General features: G+C 39.3%; 1 protein-coding gene across 4 annotated transcripts in view; it reads right to left on the reverse strand.

Moving 5' to 3' along the window:
- Positions 1 to 19,874, reverse strand: part of SPG11 (SPG11 vesicle trafficking associated, spatacsin) — a 75,696-nt gene that overhangs the window by 50,848 nt on the left and 4,974 nt on the right. For all 4 annotated transcript variants that reach the window (XM_046654055.1, XM_046654053.1, XM_046654054.1 and 1 more), the window contains exons 4-8: positions 18,989 to 19,190; positions 14,914 to 15,051; positions 14,275 to 14,723; positions 13,052 to 13,197; positions 10,522 to 10,654 (exon numbers count right to left, since the gene is read on the reverse strand). In XM_046654055.1, coding sequence (XP_046510011.1) covers positions 10,522 to 10,654; positions 13,052 to 13,197; positions 14,275 to 14,723; positions 14,914 to 15,051; positions 18,989 to 19,190 — 1,068 coding nt within the window. The remainder of the gene's footprint in view (positions 1 to 10,521; positions 10,655 to 13,051; positions 13,198 to 14,274; positions 14,724 to 14,913; positions 15,052 to 18,988; positions 19,191 to 19,874) is intronic.

Consider the following 19,874-nt stretch of genomic DNA (forward strand, 5'->3'; position numbering starts at 1 on the left):
CTGGGATCGTGCACATGAAACAAAGAACCCCTCCCCCTGCCTGGTGCACCAGCTCAGCTGGTCAGCCAGAGCAAGGGACCCCCACCAGAGCATCTGTGCATACATATGTAAAGCAGTAGTAGTCAGCAGGCAAACACAGACGGGCCCTGTCAGCATAGCTTCCAAAGGACAGGCACAGCTGCCAGGGATCGTGGCAGGCTGACAATACACAACTCCTGCCCGACCCCAGAGGCAGCAGGTGGAATCTGCAACCAGATACTCCCCCTATGCAAAGACACAAATCCACCCTATCAAATAGTATGAAGAGGTATATTAACATTCCAGACCAGAAGGAAAATGACAAGCACCCAGAAATCAACCCTGAAGGCACAGAAATTTACAATCTAAATGACAGAAAATTCAAAATAGCTATCATAAAAAAACTCAATGAGCTACAAGAAAATAAAGATACACTGTTCAACGAAATCAGGAACAAGGGGCTGGCCTTGTGGCTGAGTGGTTAAGTTCATGTGCTCCGCTGCAGGTGGCCCAGTGTTTCATTGCTTCGAATCCTGGGTGCAGACATGGCACTGCTCATCAAACCACACTGAGGTAGTGTCCTACATGCCACAACTAGAAGGACCCACACAAAGAATATACAACTATGTACTGGGGGGCTTTGGGGAGAAAAAGGAAACAAAAAAGAAATCAGGAACAAAATTAACGAACAGAGTGAATTCTTCACAAAAGAGATTGAAACGATAAAGAAAAACCAATCAGAAATGTTGGAGATGAAAAACACAATGGATGAGATGAAGAAAAATCTGGAGTCCTTAAATAACAGAGCTGATATCATGGAGGACAGAATTAGCAATTTAGACAACAGAAATACAGAAATGCCTCGGATGGAGGAGGAGAGAGAACTAAGACTAAAAAGAAATGAAGAAATTCTCCAAGAAATATCCAACTCAATTAGGAAATGCAACATAAGGATTATAGGTATTCCAGAGGGAGAAGAGTGGGAGAAAGGAGCAGAGAGTTTGTTCAAAGAAATAATAGTTGAAAACTTCCCAAACCTGGGGAAGAAGCTGGAATTATAAGTAAATGAAGTCAATGGAAATCCTAGTTACATCAATGTAAAAAGACCTTTTCTCCAAGGCATATATTAGTAAAATTGGCAAAAATCAATGACAAAGAAAAAATATTAAGGGCAGCAAGGCAGAAGAAAATAACCTACAAAGGAACCCCTATCAGGCTTTCAGCAGATTTCTGAGCAGAATCCTAACAGACTAGGAGAGAAGGGAATGATATATTCAAAATTCTGAAAGACAAAAACTTTCAGCCAACAGTACTGTATCCAGAAAAAATATCTTTCAGATATGATGGAGAAATAAAAACTTTCCCAAATAAACAAAAGCTGAGGCAGTTCATTGCCACAAGACCCTCCCCTATGAGAAATGCTGGAGAAGGCCCTCATACCTGAAAAAAAAAAAAGGGTTTACATAGCCTTGAGCAAGGAGATAAACAGGCAAACAAAATCAGGAAATTGCAGCTGTCTATCAGAACAAGTTAGCTAACAATTATAACATCAAAAACAACTATAATCACTTCATTTTAACCACAAACTCACAACACAAAACAGAATAAGTTGTGACAACAATAAGTTAGATGGGGAAGAGGATAGGACTGGAACTTGCTTAGACTAAGGAAATAAGAGGCTATCAGAAAATGGACTATCTCATTTACGAGATCTTTTATACAAATCTGATGGTAACCATTAAACAAAAAATTAGAACAGAGACACAAATGATAAATAAAGAGAAAACTGAGAAAACCATCATAGAGAAACACCAAACTGAACTGGAAGTTGGAAATACACAGATGAGAAACAAGGAATATACAGAACAACCAGAAAAAAAGTGATAAAATGGCAGTATTAAGCTCTCATATATCAATAATCACTCTAAATGTAAATGGATAGAATTCACCAATCAAAAGACACAGAGTGGCGGGATGGATTAAAAAACAAGACCCAACAATATGCTGCCTCCAGGAAACACATCTTAGCTTTAAAGAGAAACACAGGCTCTGAGTGAAGGGATGGAAGACAATACTCCAAGCTAATGACACAAAAAAGAAAGCAGGTGTTGGGGCTAGCCCTGTGGCATAGCAGTTAAGTTTGATGCACTCCACTTCAGCAGCTCAAGTTCACAGGTTCAGATCCTGGATGTGGACCTAAACCACTCGTCAGCCATGCTGTGGCAGCAACCCACATATAAAGTAGAGGAAGACTGGCACAGATGTTAGCTCAGGGCTAATCTTCCACAGGCAAAAAACAACAACAACAACAACAACAACAGACAAAAAGCAGGTGTTGCTATACTTATATCAGACAAAGCAGACTTCAAGATAAAAAAGGCAATGAGACTTAAAGAGAGGCAGTATATAATGATAAAAGGGACACTCCACCAAGAGGACACAACACTTATAAATATATATATGCACCCAAAACAGGAGCACCAAAGTACATAAAGCAACTAATAACAGACCTAAAAAGAGATAGTAACAGCAACACGGTAATAGTAGTGGACCTTAACACCCCTCTTACATCAAGGGATAAATCATCCAGAGAGAAAGCTAACAAGGAAACAATGGAATTAAGTGAAAAACTAGACCAGATGGACTTAATAGTTACATACATCCAAAAACAGCAGAATACATATTCTTCTCAAGTACTCATGGAACATTCTCAAAGACAGACCATATGTTGGGAAACAAGGCAAGTCTCAACAAATTTAAGAAGACTGAAATCATATCAAGCATCTGTTCTGACCATAATGCTATGAAACTAGAAATCAACTACAAGAAAAAAGCTGGGAAAGTCACAAATATGTGGAGACTAAACAACATGCTACTGAACAACCAATGGATCATTGAAGAAATTAAAGGAGAAATAAAAAAATATCTGGAGAGAAATGAAAATGAAAATACACCATACCAACTCATATGGGATGCAGCAAAAGCAGTCCTAAACGGGAAATTCACAGCAATACAGGCCCACCTTAACAAACAAGAAAAATCTCAAATAAGCAATCTTATACTACACCTACCAGAACTAGAAAAAGAACAACAAAAAAAGCCCAGAGTCAGCAGAAGGATAAAATCAGTCAGCTCTGATAAAAATCAGAGTAGAAATAAATGAAAGAGAAACCAAGAAAACACTAAGAAAAAAAGAGACAAGGCTCAAAATAATAAAATTAGAAATGAAAGAGGAGAAATTACAATGGATACCACAGTAATTCAAAGGATTATAAGAGAATACTATGAAAAACTATATGCCCACAAATTGGACAATCTACAAGAAATGGATAAATTCTCAGACTCATACAACCTCCCAAAACTGAATCAAGAAGAAATAAAGAATCTGAATAGACCAATCACAAGTAAAGAGACTGAAACAGTAATCAAAAACCTTCCCAAAAATAAAAGTCCAGAACCAGATGGCTTCTCTGGAGAATTCTACCAAACATTCAAAGAAGATTTAATACCCATCCTTCTCAAACTATTCCCCCAAATTGAGGAAGACGTAACAGTTCCTAACACATTCTATAAGGCCAGCATCACCCTGATCCCAAAGCCAAACAAGGACAACACAAAGAAGAAAAATTACAGGCCAATATTGCTGATGAAAATAGAGGTAAAATTCCTCAACGAAATATTGGCAAATTGAATACAGCAATACATTAAAAGGATCATACGCCATGATCAAGTGGGATTTATACCACGGACACAGGGATGGTTCAATATCTGCAAATCAATCAGTGTGATACACCACATTAACAAAATGAGGAATAAAAACCACGTGATCATCTCAATAGACGCAGAGGAAGTATTTGACAAGATCCAACATCCATTTATGTTAAAAATTCTCAATAAAATGGGTATAGAAGGAAAGTATCTCAACATAATAAAGGCCACATATGACAAACCAACAGCCAACGTCATACTCAACAGGGAAAAACTGAAAGCCATCCCTCCGAGAACAAGATAAGGGTGCCCACTCTCAGCACTCTTATTCAACATAGTACTGGAGGTTTTGGTCAGAGCAATTAGACAAGAAAAAGAAATAACAGGTATCCAAATTGGCACTGAACTCTAATGTTTGCAGACAACATGATTTTATATACAGAAAATCCTAAAGAATCCATCAGAAAACTACAGTAAAGGTGCAGGGTACAAAATCAACTTACAAAAATCAGTGCATTTCTATACTCTAATGATGAACTAACAGAGAAAACCCAAGAATACAATCCCACTTACAACTGCAACAAAAAGAATAAAATATTTAGGAATAAATTTAACCAAGGAGGTAAAAGACCTATACAATGAAAACTATAAGACATTATTGAAAGAAATCGATGATGACATAAAGAAATGGAAAGATATTCCATACACATGGATTGGAAGAATAAACATAGTTAAAACATCCATACTACCTAAAGCAATCTACAGAATCAATGCAATCCCCAATCAGAATCCCAATGACATTCTTCACAGAAATAGAAAAAAGAATCCTAGAATTCATATGGGGAAACAAAAGATCCCAAACAGCTACAGTAATCCTGAGAAAAAACAACAAAGCTGGAGGCATCACAATTCCTGACTTCAAAATATACTACAAAGCTATAGTGATCAAAACAGCACAGTACTGGTACAAAAATAGACAAACAGATCAATGGAACAGAATTGAAAGCCCAGAAATAAAACCACACATCTATGGACAGCTAATTTTTGGCAAAGGAGCTAAGAACACACAATGGAGAAAGGAAAGTCTCTTCAATAAATTGTGCTGGGAAAAGTGAACAGCCACATGCAAGAATCTTTCGCCATACACAAAAATTAACTCAAAATGGATTAAGTAACTCAAAATGGATTAAACACCTGAAGGTAAGACGTGAAACCATAAAACTCCTAGAAGAATATTTAGGCAGTCCTTTGACATTGGTCTTAGAAGGATCTTTTTGAATACCATGTCTACTCAGGCAAGACAAACAAAAGAAAAAATAAACAAGTGGGACTTCATCAGACTAAACAGCTTCTGTAAGGCAATGGAAACTATGAACAAAACAAAAAGACAACTCACCAATTGGGAGGAAATATTTGCAAATCATATATCTGACAAGGAGTTAATCTCCAAAATATATAAAGAACTCATATAACTCAACAACAAAAACACAACCCAAACAAAAAATGGGCAGAGGATATGAACAGACATTTCTCCAAAGAAGATATACAGATGGGCCAAGAGACACATGAAAAGACATCCAAACCACTAATCACTGGGGAAATGGAAATCAAAACTACAATGAGATAACACCTTACACCTGTTGGAATGGCTATAGTTGGAGAGGATGTGGAGAAAAGGAAGCCCTCATATGCTGCTGGTGGGAATGTAAACTGGTGCACCCACTATGGAAAACAGTGCGGAGATTTCTCAAAAACTTAAAATAGAAATAACCAAATGGCCCAGCTATACCTCTACTGGGTATTTATCCAAAGAACTTGAAATCAAGAATTCAAAGGGACTTACACACTTCTATGTTCATTGCAGCATTATTTACAACAGCCAAGACATGGAAGCAACCCAAGTGCCCATCTACAGATGACTGGATAAAGAAGATGTATATACACACACACACACACACACACACACACACACACACACACACAATGGAATACTACTCAGCCATAAAAAAAGACAAAATCATCCTCTTTGCAACAACATGGATGGACCTTGAAGGTATTATGTTAAGTGAAATAAGCCAGACAGAGAAAGACAAACACCACATGATTTCACTCATATGTGGAACATAAACACAGGGACAAAGAGAACAGATAAGTGGTTACCAGAGGGGAAGGGGGCTGGTAGTTGGGCATAAAGGGTAAAGGGGCACATATATATGGTGACTTATAAGTAATAATGTACAACCAAAATTTCACAATGTTATAACTATTATGACCTCAATAAAAAAATGGAGCATAAAAAGAGTTAGCAATTCAATAGAGAGGAGAGCAAACTGTGCATTCAACACCAAAGAGAACGTTTTTAAAAAGCAAATTTCTAATCCACATTCATGATACGTAATCCCTTAATCTCAAATTCCTGGGCCAGAAGCACAATAAGCCAATCACAGAGACATCAGCACTTGGAGATGGAGAAAGGTTTATTTGAATTGGCCAAAATGAGAAGGCAGGAGAACAGGTTCTCTTGAACCTATTGGGCACATGAACTTGAGATTAAGAGGTTTGGTATCAATTTTGGTGAGCCACCCAAGAGTCTCGTGCCCATGGCTGGACAGCCTCAGTGAGAGTTTCAGTGGTCGGTGGTCCCCAGCAGCTGCCCAGGCATCTTTGCCCTGCGGACTTCCCCTGCCGCTCTCCGCTTCCCACTGGCGTCAGCTGCCATCAGTGCAATGCTCACCTGGAGTGGAGAAGCGCACTAGACCTCAGTCTACTTTCAGTTTTGCATTTGCCAGGTGAGTCACCATGACACACACGGTCATGAATCCTCTGTCTCTCCACTTGTATTTTGTGTGATTGAAAAAGGAGGACCCTCATTTGGGAGAGATCTAGGGGATTCTTGGACTTCATCATCTGTTTTCGCCCTGCAGGAGATGGATTTTGTCTTTGTGTGGGTACGTTCATCTTGTGTGTGAGTCAACTACAGGGAACGCTAATTTGATCCCTGAATGAAGCTCCCTCGGATGCATACTCCAAAACTGGATTGCTTTAGTTATGAGCATATGAAATGTAAAAAGATGATTTTCCTTTGTAATGTTGCCTGGCCACAACACTCCTTAGGTTCTGGAGAAAAGTGGCCTGTTAATGGATCTGTAAGTCATGTTACCATCTTGCAACTGAAGTCATTCTGTAACAGAGAAGGGAAATGGGAGGAAATCCCACATGTGCAGGCTTTTATGTCATTGCACCAAAATGAGCTGACACAAAGGAGGTGTAATTTGATGGTTCAAAGGGCTGAGAAGCCCCAACCAGTTCTGCTGGACTCCAAGGGCATGATGGAGGGTAATGAAATTTTGATCACTGCTTTAAATCCTCCCACAGCATCCCCAGCTCCCCTGCCAGCTCCTGTGCCACCTCCTTTTCAGCTGGCACCCCCTCCACCAGTTTCCACTCCACAACTGGTGAACCCCTCGCCCATGACAACCTCCAACCCACCCCCCATATGGGGAGCAGGGCACAGGAGCCAAACAATCCCCAGTAGTTGAGGGAAGCCAGGATATGGTCTGTCTTTCCTATCCCTGGTAGGGTATGCAATTTGGCCAGGGAGCAAGGGCTCCACTAGCACAGCAGTTTCCACTCTGTCAGTTCTCAATCAGGGGATGAAAGCTGATGGCCAACTGGCAGGCATGATATGGGTGCAGTCCTCTTTTTCTACTTTGGTTTTTTTTAACTGGAAGAATAATAATTCATCCTATAGGGAGGACCCCAATTGTATGACTGAGTTATTTTCCTCCATCTTTCAACATACCATCCCACTTGGGCTGACATCCAAGCCTCAATGAGTATTTTACTCATGGCCAAGGAACATGGTATGGTTACTGAAAAGGCACTGGAGGAAGCCCACTGGCTCTATCTCCAGGATAGGAACAATCGGCCTGATTCTACCAGGGCCATCCCCATAGTTGAACCAAACTGGCATACAAATGAGGGGGGAATGCCTCACCTAGGACACTACAGGGATTGTATTCTGGAAGGATTAAGAAAAGAAGAATGCCCACCCCTGGGGAAAGATCAGTGCGCATTCTGCAAGAAAGAAGGACACTGGAAGAAGGATTATCCCAAGTTGCAGAAGATGGCAAAAGAAGGTAAGACTCCCTCAACCCAGATGGTGGAAATAGAGTGGGGAGATAGAGATGGAGAATGAAGAGGTCCAGGGGCTCTGCTTAAACTGGAGCAACCTATCGTTATATCCCCACAGAAGCTCCAAATTCAAATGACAGTGGGGAACAAGTTAAGTAACTTTCTCATGGATACGGGGGCTACCTACTCTGTTGTTAACACACGTTTATCCCCCAACTCAAAGGAAACTGTAGTTGTTACCAGGGTGTCAGGAGAGGCAATGACCTGCCCCCTCCCTCTTTTTTTTTTTTTCCTACAACCCTTGGACTGTCACCTTGGAAACACAAACCTGAGACACAGCTTCCTATACATGCCTGAATGCCCTGTTTCTCTTCTGGGTCGAGATTTGCTTGCCAGGCTAAAGGCTCAAGTCATTTTTCCCCCGGACGCTTAGAAGTAGAGGTGCCACCAGAGCATGCCTGTACCTTTCAGATGCTACTGTTGCAGCCCAATGATGGATCTCAATCTGACATGCCTGAGAAGTCCTGGATAGGGACGGGCTGAAGCTTTCCCTTGCAGAACTGGGAGGGCTGCCAAAACCAAGGCTTTGCTAAAGGAGATCATTCCCAGGTGCAGACTCTCACTGTCAATCCAGAGTGACAACAGAACCACATTCATCTCCCAGATAACCCAGAAGGTATCAAGAGCCTTGGGGATCACTTGGAAACTCCATGCCTTATGGCAGCCCCAGCTGACAGGAAAGACTGAAAAGATGTGCCACACTTTAAGGAGGACAGTTGTCAAAATTTGTTGGGAAACTAATTTAACCTGAGCAAGATGCCCTCTGCCCTACTGAGGATCCATGTAGCCCCAGTAAGTAGGCTTCAATTGAGTTCCTTTGAAATGATGTACGGGAGACCATTCTCGGCTTCATCAACAGGGGGAGATTGTGTACAACAGAGGGAAACAGCAATCAGGCAGCATTTGAAATTTTTTAATGAAATTCTGACTTCCGTTCACGAGTTTGCCTCTCATAGGCCCCCATTCCTGTGACTTTTCCACTCTACCACAACAAGGCAGGTGACTAGGTTCTCCTTAAGTCTTGGAAGGAGCATTGACCAGAGGACCAACTAGTCCCCAAGTGAACTGGTCCTTATGAAGTCCTCCTAAGCGCCCATTCATCAGTCAAACTGGCTGGAATCAAGCGGTGGATACATCACACACGAGTGAAGCTCACTGCCCCACAACCAGAGCACTCAGAAGCTGAAAAGGGAAAAACTGGTCTTGTGAGCCACTGAAAGACCTTATGCTGCTGTTCTGGGGTAAGACAGCCAACACCAATCAGTCAGATAGTAAAATGAATTGGGTTCTTCACTAGTGCGAACTTCAGGAATTCTAACTAATGAAACTGCTTTTGCTATCGCAGCCCAACAAAGGGCTTTAGATCTTCTGGCTAGAGTGGTTTTGCATAATCATATGGCCCTTGACTACTTGCTGGCAAACAAGACAGGGTATGTGTGGTTGTTAATTCTCTGCACTGCGGTTACATCAACACCTTGGGAGAAGTAGAAAAACACTTAGATAAAATCCCAGAATAAGCCCCCTGGTTACAAGTCCAGGCTGATAGGCCAGAGATAAGTGATTGGAGTTTCAATGATTGGCTTATTGCACACCAGGCACATGAATTTGAGATTAAGAGGTTCGGTATCATTCTCAGTGAGAACTAACACTACATCGATGGAAAAGCAGGTTGTCATTTTCTCCACAAAACTAGAGTACAAATTGGCAAAACCTTTCTGAAGGAGAATTTATCAAAGCATTTGAGAATATAAATTGTGTATCTCTTTGATGTGGAAATTCCACATCTAAAAGTTTATCTCAAGTAAATAATTGTACATATGTGAAATTATACACACACATACACACACACAGCATTTATAGCACACTGCCGGTAACAGCAAAATGGGAATCAGTCTACATGTCTAATAGAAGTTTTGTTGATAATAAATAAATTACGCTACAGTCCATATAATGAAAGTCTATGCCATCATAAATAATAAGTATATCTATTATTAACAGGAAAGATGTCTATATTATCAAGTGAAAAAAAATTATAAAACTGTATGTACAGGGAAAAAACTTTATTACCCTACCCCTTTGAGGAGAGGATTTGTATGGCTACCTGGTCCAAAAATAAAAGCTAGGTTTCCTGTTTATTAAAAAGGAAAGCCAAAATCTTGAAAAGTGTTGGTAATGTAGCAAAAAAGCAGAAGAGTCAGGCTGAAAATTCTTATACCAAGTCTCAATCCATAACTCAGCCAGCCACATTGTCACTACAAGTCTCAAGGGTGGGCAATTTTGAATGAAAATCATTCTCTTTTATTCTCTTTTGAATAAAAATCTCTTAAATTTGAAAGATCATCTCCTCCTTGCATATAAAAATACAAAGCACAGTACAGGATATGAACAATAAACACCACACTTAGAATGAGAACATTTATAGGCTCTCACAACTCTCTCAAGTTTCCACAAAATATATAAAATCTCATGACTGACTGAGTTTTGGCAAGTAAATAAGTCATCAGAAAACACAACAATAATTTGAAAGTGATTAAAAAGATAAAAATCATAAATACAACAATACATACATTATAAATACACAAACATTTTTATTCTACTTACTTCTTAAATACAAATGGGATGGAAAGTGGTCAAGCTGATCAGCTACAGAAGATTTTGAGGATGGATTCAAAAGATTTTCCTTGCTCTTCAAAAAGAAATCTACTGTGTCCAGCTGACGATTTTCTATGCCAGCCTGAAATGGGAGAAAATCAAAGAAAAAATTACAATAGGAAAAAAATCAGGATACAGATTTAAAAACAAAAAACTTTAGAACTTAACGTGCGAGACTGAAGGAGACACAAGGCTGTCTTTATCTTGCAGGAGGACCTGGGTGGTAGGGAGTATTCTGACAATGACTAATCATGCAATCTGGGGCAAGTCTCTGCAACCCTTCTGAACACCAGTCTCTGCTTCAGTAGAAAACAGGAGGTTAGCATGGAAAACTTGCAGCTCTACTGCTTTGTAATTCTAGAACTATACAAAGCTAGGAACTTGGGAATCACCCTTACAGTGAAGTTATAGTTCATGTGAATTATAAGGTTAAAGCAATGTGATATAAAGTTAACTGAAAAGCAGGCTAAAAGCACAAGTGACAAGGAAAAAAAAAAAAGGTAAATTGACTTCATCAAAATTAAAGACTTTTGTGTTTCAAAGGATACCACTGAGAAGGTGAAATGAAAACCCACAGAATAAGAGAAAATATTTAAAAATCATATATCTCATGAGGGTCTAGTATCCAGAATACATACTTAGAACTCAACAGTAAAGACAAATAACTCAATTTAAAAATGGACAAAGGATTTAAATAGACATTTCTCAGGGCCGGCTCGGTGGCATAGCAGTTAAGTTTGTGTGCTCCACTTTGGTGGCCTGGGTTTCACCAGTTTGGATCCCTGGTGTGGACCTACGCATCGCTCATCGAGCCATGCTGTGGCAGTTGTCCCACATATAAAATAGAGGAAGATTGGCACAGATGTTAGCTCAGGGCCAATCTTCCTCACCAAAAATAAATAAATAAATAAAGAGACATTTCTCCAAAGAGATATACAAATAGCCTATAATAAAAAAGGTGGACAACAGCAAGTCGGTAGGATGTGGAGCTATTGGGACCTTCATACATTGCTGGTGGGAATATAAAACAGTGTAGCTGCTGTAGAAAACAGCTTGGTGGTTCTTCAAAAAGTCAAATGATCCAGTAATTCCATGGCTAGGTATATACCCAAGAGAAATGAAAACATATGGTGACATGAAAACTTGCACATCACTGCTTATAGCAGAATTATTCATAACAGTCAAAAAGTGGAAACAACCAGGCTGGCCCCGTGGCCGAGTGGTTAAGTTTGTGCACTCTGCTGCAGGCAGCCCAGTGTTTTGTTGGTTCAAATCCTGGGCACGGACATGGCACTGTTCATCAAGCCACACTGATGCAGCGTCCCACATGCCACAACTAGAAGGACCCACAACGAAGAATATACAACTATGTACCGGGGGGCTTTGGGGAGAAAAAGGATAAAATAAAATCTTTAAAAAAAAAAAAGTGGAAACAACCCAAATATCCATCAACTGACGAGTAGAGAAAACAAAATGTGGTATATCTGTACAATGGAATATTATTCAGCCATAAAAAGGAATGAAGTACTGATACATGCTACAACAAGGATGAGCCTTGAAAACATGCTAAGTGAAAGAAGCCAGTCACAAAAGGCCACATATTTTACAATTCTATTTATATGAAATATCCAGAATAAGCAAATCCAGAGACAGAAAGCAGATTAGTTTTGGGGACTTAAGGGCCGAGAAGAATAGGAAGGGACTACTAATGGGTACAGAGTTTCTTTCTGGAGTGATAAAAACATTCTAGAATTAGACAGTGATGATGGTTGTACAACTCCGAATATAGTAACTAAAACCCATTGAATTGTACACTTTAGATGGGTGAATTTTACGGTACGTGAACTATATCTCAGTAAAGCTATCATTAAAAAAACAAACTGGCACATGACATTAACTTCCAGTTTTTGACCTTTCCGGGGCTGTGTGGTATAGTAGAAAGTGCTCTCACTTTGATGCTAGCTCCTTTCTCCAACCATTTCGAGCCTAAGGTTTTTCACCTACAAAATGAAATGAATAAAAACTACCTAATTCATCTCATGTGGTTATTTTAGGATGAAATCAGATAATGCATACAAAGGAGTGTTTGTGAACTTCATATAAAATGCCATATAAATTCAGGTTATGTTGCTTCTATAGCTGGATTATGAGGCAGTAATAAAAGACCCTTCCTAGTCAAGCTTTCCATAGCTTGCTTCCACTTTATTTAGTCTCATCAGCTTATTGTGGCCTCCATTTCTTGTAATTCTCTTTCTTAAAGTGTTTATTATAATCTTGTATCTTTTAAAGCCAAAAAGGGTAAACTGCTAAGCAGAGTTAGGATAATGAACTGGCCAGAACTAAGCAACTGGATGGGTAAAGACTATAGTTCTTTTTGCTGTTAGGTTAAATGAATTCTCCCAAATCTTCAGTCAAATAAGAGCACATGAGAGAAAACAAGCAAAGCTCTAAAAGCTCTACAGGCATTTAGTTCTGTTACCTCTAGTGCATGTATGGGGATTGAGCACCTCCCCCAACCATTGAGATGGCAGAGAGAGTCCACAGTGCTGGCACTTCCATGAATCATTAGTCTATTTAAAAACTCCTCTTGAGTCAAACCAAACAAAATCAGGGAAAGTCCATTTTCTATAGGAAAAATAAAAGTTGGCTTTAATAAATTATCAGGACTTACGTTTTAAGACGACAGGAATTAATTTCTAATTACTCAATACTTCAGCTCTATAATTGCAAATATAGTTGTTGGACACCAGGTACTATTATGAACTTAATTCATCATGATTTTTCAATGTTTTTAAAGGAGAGTTTTATTTTTAAACACTGACCACAAGGCAAATCCTTGTAAGAAGAATGCATCCTACGAAATAGCACTACATCTTTTCTACTTTGTATTATCTTGCACAATCAATATCTGGAACCTTCAACTATTTACAGAGAAGTCACACTTCTGGTTTACCAAAATAAAACAATAACAGGCTCTTGACATACAGAAATACATGATTATCAAAATTGGGGTACTGAAGAAGAAATACATGGTTAGTTCAATCACGACACTCAATAGCTTTGTAGAGGTTATGGCATAAATGCTGTATGCATGTGTGTCTGAAATATCAAACTCAAATGCCTACAGGGACCAAACAGGTGGCGAGACAAGTGCAAGAAAAGCCTAACTAGAAAGAAAATGACCCATCTAAGAGAACAAATTCAGCTCCAACCCATAAATTACTACATAGGAATGCAGGTCCAGTGTTGCCAGATCTCGTAATTCCAGTAATAGCTGGAAATTCAGATTTTGTGTGAAATCCTTTAATTTTACATGTTTATAATAAATAAAATATTTTTCAAAAGCCTAGCTAGTGCAAGACAAACAAAATAAATCTGCAGTTCATACACAGCCCACAAGCAGCCAGCTTGCAACCTTTGCTTATACAGACTGAGGTCAAGTGAAGACTCGCCAGGTTAAAATCAATCTTTATGACTCTTCAACTTTCTCTTAGTATCTTAGCATTTAGCTGAGCATAAACAACCTTAACTAAAAATCAAACATATGAGACAACGTTACCAAGACTAACACCAAATTTCCTCCATGAAAGATTACCACTTAGGAGAGAGTAGCACTACCACCACCAGGACAGCAGAAGCAAAGGACATTAAGAAAGCACACCTCTCAGCAGTGGATTTCAATCTGATACAAGACATTCTCACCTGTCAAAACAAGGCACAGCTGCTGGTCTCCACTACTGTCTACAGGAATACATTTTTTGCCAAGAGGACAACACTGCATGCCCTGGGTCTCCAGATCCCAAAGGACAATGGTGCAGCCCATCCTCTCCGCTTCCCAAGTAAACAGTGCAGTGAATCCTGTCACAGACACACATTTAAGGATGATGGGTTCCTCTTGTTCATTGATGTGCACTATTTTCCAGGATCTTCCTGGATCATTGGTCTTGGTGTGATCTTTCTGTGGAAAATTATACTGGCGGTCCATTATGTCCTGTGGAATGAAGGCCCAGCCTGGCACACTGGTACCGTGGTTACCAGATTCAGAAGGCTCCACGTGTAAAATATCCTGGAACCATGGAGCACAATGGGAAACCTCCAGCTTGGAGCTCTTTATTGTTTCATTCAATGATGATAGCTGGGCTTTCCAAGACCTAGAAGATAGGGCAAAATTCACACCTGTTACAGCAAAAGGCACTAAGTAAAACACTAAACTAGGAAAAAGATGTACGTAAAAAAAAAAAGTGTCTACCTCTGTAAAGACATTTAGTGAAAAGGTACAGAGCAAGCATGATAAAAAAAGGAAATAATAATGGAGTAAATCCAAAAGTGAGGTTTCTGTACCTATCAACTTGGAAGGAAAACTTGGTCAGTTTCATGTTGTAGTCAGAATTAGCAGGATCATCTTCATCTATCTCCTTAGGGCCTTCAATAGGACTGTCTTCTAGAGTTCTTTCGCATAGTAGGTGTCCTGGGTGTTGCCTACATTTTAAAATGGGAGCCATGGTAAAAAAAAAAAAAAAAAAGATCAAATACAAATCTGTTGTACTACTGCTCCTATTAAAATTGGGGGTGGAGGTGGGGAGGGGAGGGAAGTGTGTCAGAGAAAGCAACAGTATAAACAATAAGTCTCCCTGAAGGGACTCCTCCTTATCTCCACTGCTTATGGCAGAGTGATAAAGTCAACCTTAAGAATCTGACCCATCTGTAACTATGTGTGGTGATGGATGTTAACTAGATTTATTGTGGCGATCATTTCACAATATATATATTGAATCATTACATTATACATCTTAAACTAATATAATGTTCTAGGTAAATTATATATCAACAACAAATAAAGAATTTGACCCTTAACGGCAGTTAGCCTTATGAAGAGATAAGAGCATTTATCGTCTACTATATTGCAGATGTTATGCTAAAAACTTTATATAATTACCTTATTTAAGCCTTTCAAAGACCCTATGAGGTAAACATACCCCCATTTTATAAATACAGAAACCAAGGCTCAGAGAAACAGTGGAGTTGAATTTGAACCATGTCAACATGATCATAAAGCCCAGGTTTCTAAATCACTCACTATACCACTACCACCAAGTAAGACTTAGGCTGAGACCATGGGAATGCATGAAAACTAGGAAGGCAAAGTATGAACGCAGGTGTAGGTAGGAGAGTATATGCGGAAAGAGGGCTGTCACATCTCAGAAACACAAAGAAGGCTAGGGGGGCTAAAGCATAGCGAATGAGAAGCAAGGTGGTGTGACATGAGGCTGGAGAGTTTGGCAGGAGATAGATGGTGCAGGGCTTTATGGGCTAATAAGGATTTTTAGCTTTACTTTGGGGGGAGGGGAAGGAAGCTAAATAACGGTTTTAAAGCAGAAAAGTGATACGACCAGATGCAGAAGAGAAGCTCGGGGGAGAAAGGGAGGCATTTAAACCTCCTGAGCACTTCGCTAAATTATTAACTATTAACCCTTCGAACAATTTGAAGGTAATATGTTGACATCCATTTGTCAAGGAGATGATGAAAAGAGGTTAAAAAAGGCAGAGTGACAGTGAGAAAATATGATGCATGGAGAAGGTAGTTCCACCACCAACAAAAGGTAGATACTCTGTCCCCAGATGTTCATACTTGGCTATACCTCTGATAAGACAAGCATTTCAACATTACTCTGGCTACTCTACAGAGGATGGATTTGACAGGGTAACAACAGCCATGGGGAGACCAATCTCAGGATGGTTTAGCTAGTTCAGGTAAGCGATAATAGTAGCATGGATCAGAGTGATGACAGAGGAGTTAAGAAAAGTGGACAGATTCAAGAAACATTTAGAAGGTTGAATGGCTAGGACCTCGTGATTAACTAGATGTGGATCTAATGCTTAAAAGAGGTTGGAGACATAGAAAAAAGAGGAAATGGAAAAAGGGCCCTGAGAAGGAAGAAATGGGATCCAGAGCACACACAGAGGAACGGGCCTTCGTAGGAGGGGAATCCCTCCACTATAATAGGAGGGAAGACGGAGAAGATGGGTATAGGAAAGTGGGTTTGTAATTTAATGTCAGAAACTGAGGGAGCTCCCATGAGGTGGGTCCTACTTCCTTCACAAAGTAGGAGGCAAAGTCACTCAAAAGGAGTTGGGGATAAAGAGATGAATAGTGGTTTGAGGAAACTGGAAGTTTAAAAACATTGTTGTAAAGAATGGGCTCATGAAAAATCACTGTAAAATTTCCCAGCAATATTCAGAGACCAGCTGAAGGTAATGAATGTGAACTTATAGTGGTATCAATTTTCCATTGTCATTTTCTCACAAGTGCTCAGTCACTTGCGTGCAGGAACAGAAAAGGCAGAGTGGGAAAAAAAAAGATTTTGTCAGACCAAGCATCATCACAGGGCAGGAGCAAGAGTTTAGAGTGCATGCAAGAAAATGACTGACATGATAGATCACATTTATGCTGGAAAGGGAGGGAACTGAACACAGGAGGGGGCTGGAGAGTGGAAGGTCAATGAATTGGAAATTCCAATGTGGTCAGATGACGAGTGAAGTGGGAGTACTTGAGTAAGCAAGCATGAAAGTTTGGGAAGTTGTGGTCGGAGACTGAGACACGTAGAAGAGTGACTGGGGGAAGAGCAGTTTCAAATAATGACAAAGCCCAGGGTATGACTCTGGGAGTGGACAACTAAGGTAAATTGGAAGAAAAATTCAATTACAATGAATTGAAGGAACAAACCGTGAGTTTGGGTTCTCAAGGCGCTTCTAAACTCTACAGGAAACATGAAAAAATTAGGGAAATAATACAAGACTACACAATTAAGTGCTAAACTATAGTTCAAAGCAGATGTGCTACAGGAGTTTGAAGAGGAGAAAAATTGTAAAATGAGGTAAAATTACAAATGGAAGGGGTTTTAGCAAGGAAAGCCTTCATGAAAGAGGTAGATTTCAAAGGGTGAACAGGACTTGATAAAATAAAAAGGAGGGACTGACATTCTGAATCAAGGGGAAAAAAGAGCTAGGGCCAGGAGGCAGAAAGGATAAAAACACTTTTAGATTTCAGAGCACAGTCAGAAAATAAAACATGGCAGTCAACTCCAGAAGAATTATACTAATTAAATAAAATTCATGTAAAAAGTTAGTAAATAGAGATCACTCATTTAGTTGGACAGGACAGATCCCTAAATTTACTGCAGGGAACAGAGCAGCAGCTCTTCTTCGGCTGATGTTACAGTAACTGAGTTCAACGAAATTTGTTCAAAGGAACGTGCCTGGTGCCCTCATCGGAGTTCTCTCGGAACGTTGCCCGAACACCAGAGGAAGAGAACCCTACACTCAAGGGTCGGAGCAGCTGAGTACGCTTTCCTCCCTCCTCACCTGTCAGACTATTTTCCGAAACAGATGATTAGGATGTAACTCTACACATACAGGATATGTTTTAATCAGTACAAATGGCGTACTGGTAAGCAAGCACACAATCTGAGAATGTGCTAGTCATCCTTGCTCAAAGATTACCAAAAAAAAAAAAAAAGCATTAAAAGGCCATTTAAACAAATGAAAAAATCACAGTGGTAAGAAGTTCCGGTAGGTGTGTGAAGACGAATTTACTCTTTCTTACGATCCCAACAACAAGCAATAAAATCCATCAAAGTGCATTCCCAATTATCCAAGGATTTGTTTACCTCATTCACATTAAGTTAGGACCAAAAACCCTTATGGTTTTGAACAGCCCTAAATACCGAAAGTCATAATGCGGATTGGCTTACTTCTAGACAAGCAAGTTGCAATGAACAGGCTGCTCTGTGCGTGTGTGCACACTCACATACACACATACTCCTCTCAAATGTTATAAAAATCAGAAGCAACTAGAATATCTAAATCAAAAAGCAACACAAATAAGCACTCAATTTTCAGTAATATATGTAGACAGCCACAAGTGTGGCCTCTACAAGGGAAACACTGAGGAAACTCTCAGCTAGAGAAAGCTAGCTTAAGACATCCTGTCAAAGTGCTTTAAGAGAAAAGTGAGCCCCAAGCCACATAAGAAGCAATTCTAACATAGGGTCAATCTCATTTCTCTTCTACCCCAATGTGGGACAAGAGGAGAGTATATAACATATAATGGCCAAGGGCTTTTAAAATTGAGCTTGATTACTTTTTTTACTTATACAATGTGATGATATAAGCCACATAATAACATATATAAACCAAAATGAAAACTTTGATGTACATCCAGAAATAAAAAGGTAGCCAGTGGTTATTTGCACACATCATGATATACTAACAACCTCACTATGTAGTAGCTAGAACATGATCTAACTGAATAGAGAAAGAAAACTGGTAAAACCAACAAAAAATTAACAAGTACATTTTTAACCTCTTATGACTCTAATTATCCACCCCAAATTAGAGACTGTAGTAATCCACACACCTGAAATACAAATTTAAGTTAAGAGCAATTGCAGAGTTGGAGGAGCTGACAATCACTACAACATCTAGGTCTTGAGACACTTTCAGTGAAGTAAAAGAAGAAATCTTGGCTGGCTCCTGTTGCTGCTCATTACACATATCTTCTTGGTGAAGTGCTAAATCCACATGAGCTACATGTGTACCGTCCACAATGTCAAAAATATCTTTGAGTTGGAGTTAAAGAAAATGGCAGTCTTACGTATGCCTAACCATTTAAAACACAGGATGGGAGAGAGCTATTGAGCTCATTGCTCCAACCTTGCAGGTACAGTAACAGCAGGAAGACTAGACACTGAGGCAGCCCCCATCACAGCAACTCATGGCTATGAAGTTGGTGGTCCAATAAACAGCCTGATAAAGTTCACTCAACAATACTTGCCAAATACACACTATGTGCCAGGCCCTGGGACACTGCTAATATTTTCCACTCACATTCGACAACAATGCTGTCCAAGAGAAATATAATACGAGCCACATTTATCATTGTAAATTTTCTAGTAGGCTTATCAAAAAAGTAAGAAACTAGTGAACCAAATTCTAATAACATTATTTTACTTAACCCAATATATCCAAAATATTACCTCAACATGTAATCAACATAAAAAAATTGAGATATTTCATATCCTTTTTTTCACACAATTGTTCAAAATCTGGTATTTTATAGTTATAGTGCATCTCAATTTGGACACTAAATTTTCACTGGAAATACCTGATCTGTATTTAGACTTCATAAAATTTACATTTGAGAACTTGGAACAAACAAAGTTGTTCCAAATAGACTTATAAGTTCTCCAATAACTGAATCAATTATCAGCTTTTAAATTTAAAGCATTAAATAAATTAAGAAT

This window comes from Equus quagga, chromosome 2 (genome assembly GCF_021613505.1).
Source record: "Equus quagga isolate Etosha38 chromosome 2, UCLA_HA_Equagga_1.0, whole genome shotgun sequence".
Classification (NCBI taxonomy): Eukaryota; Metazoa; Chordata; class Mammalia; order Perissodactyla; family Equidae; genus Equus; species Equus quagga.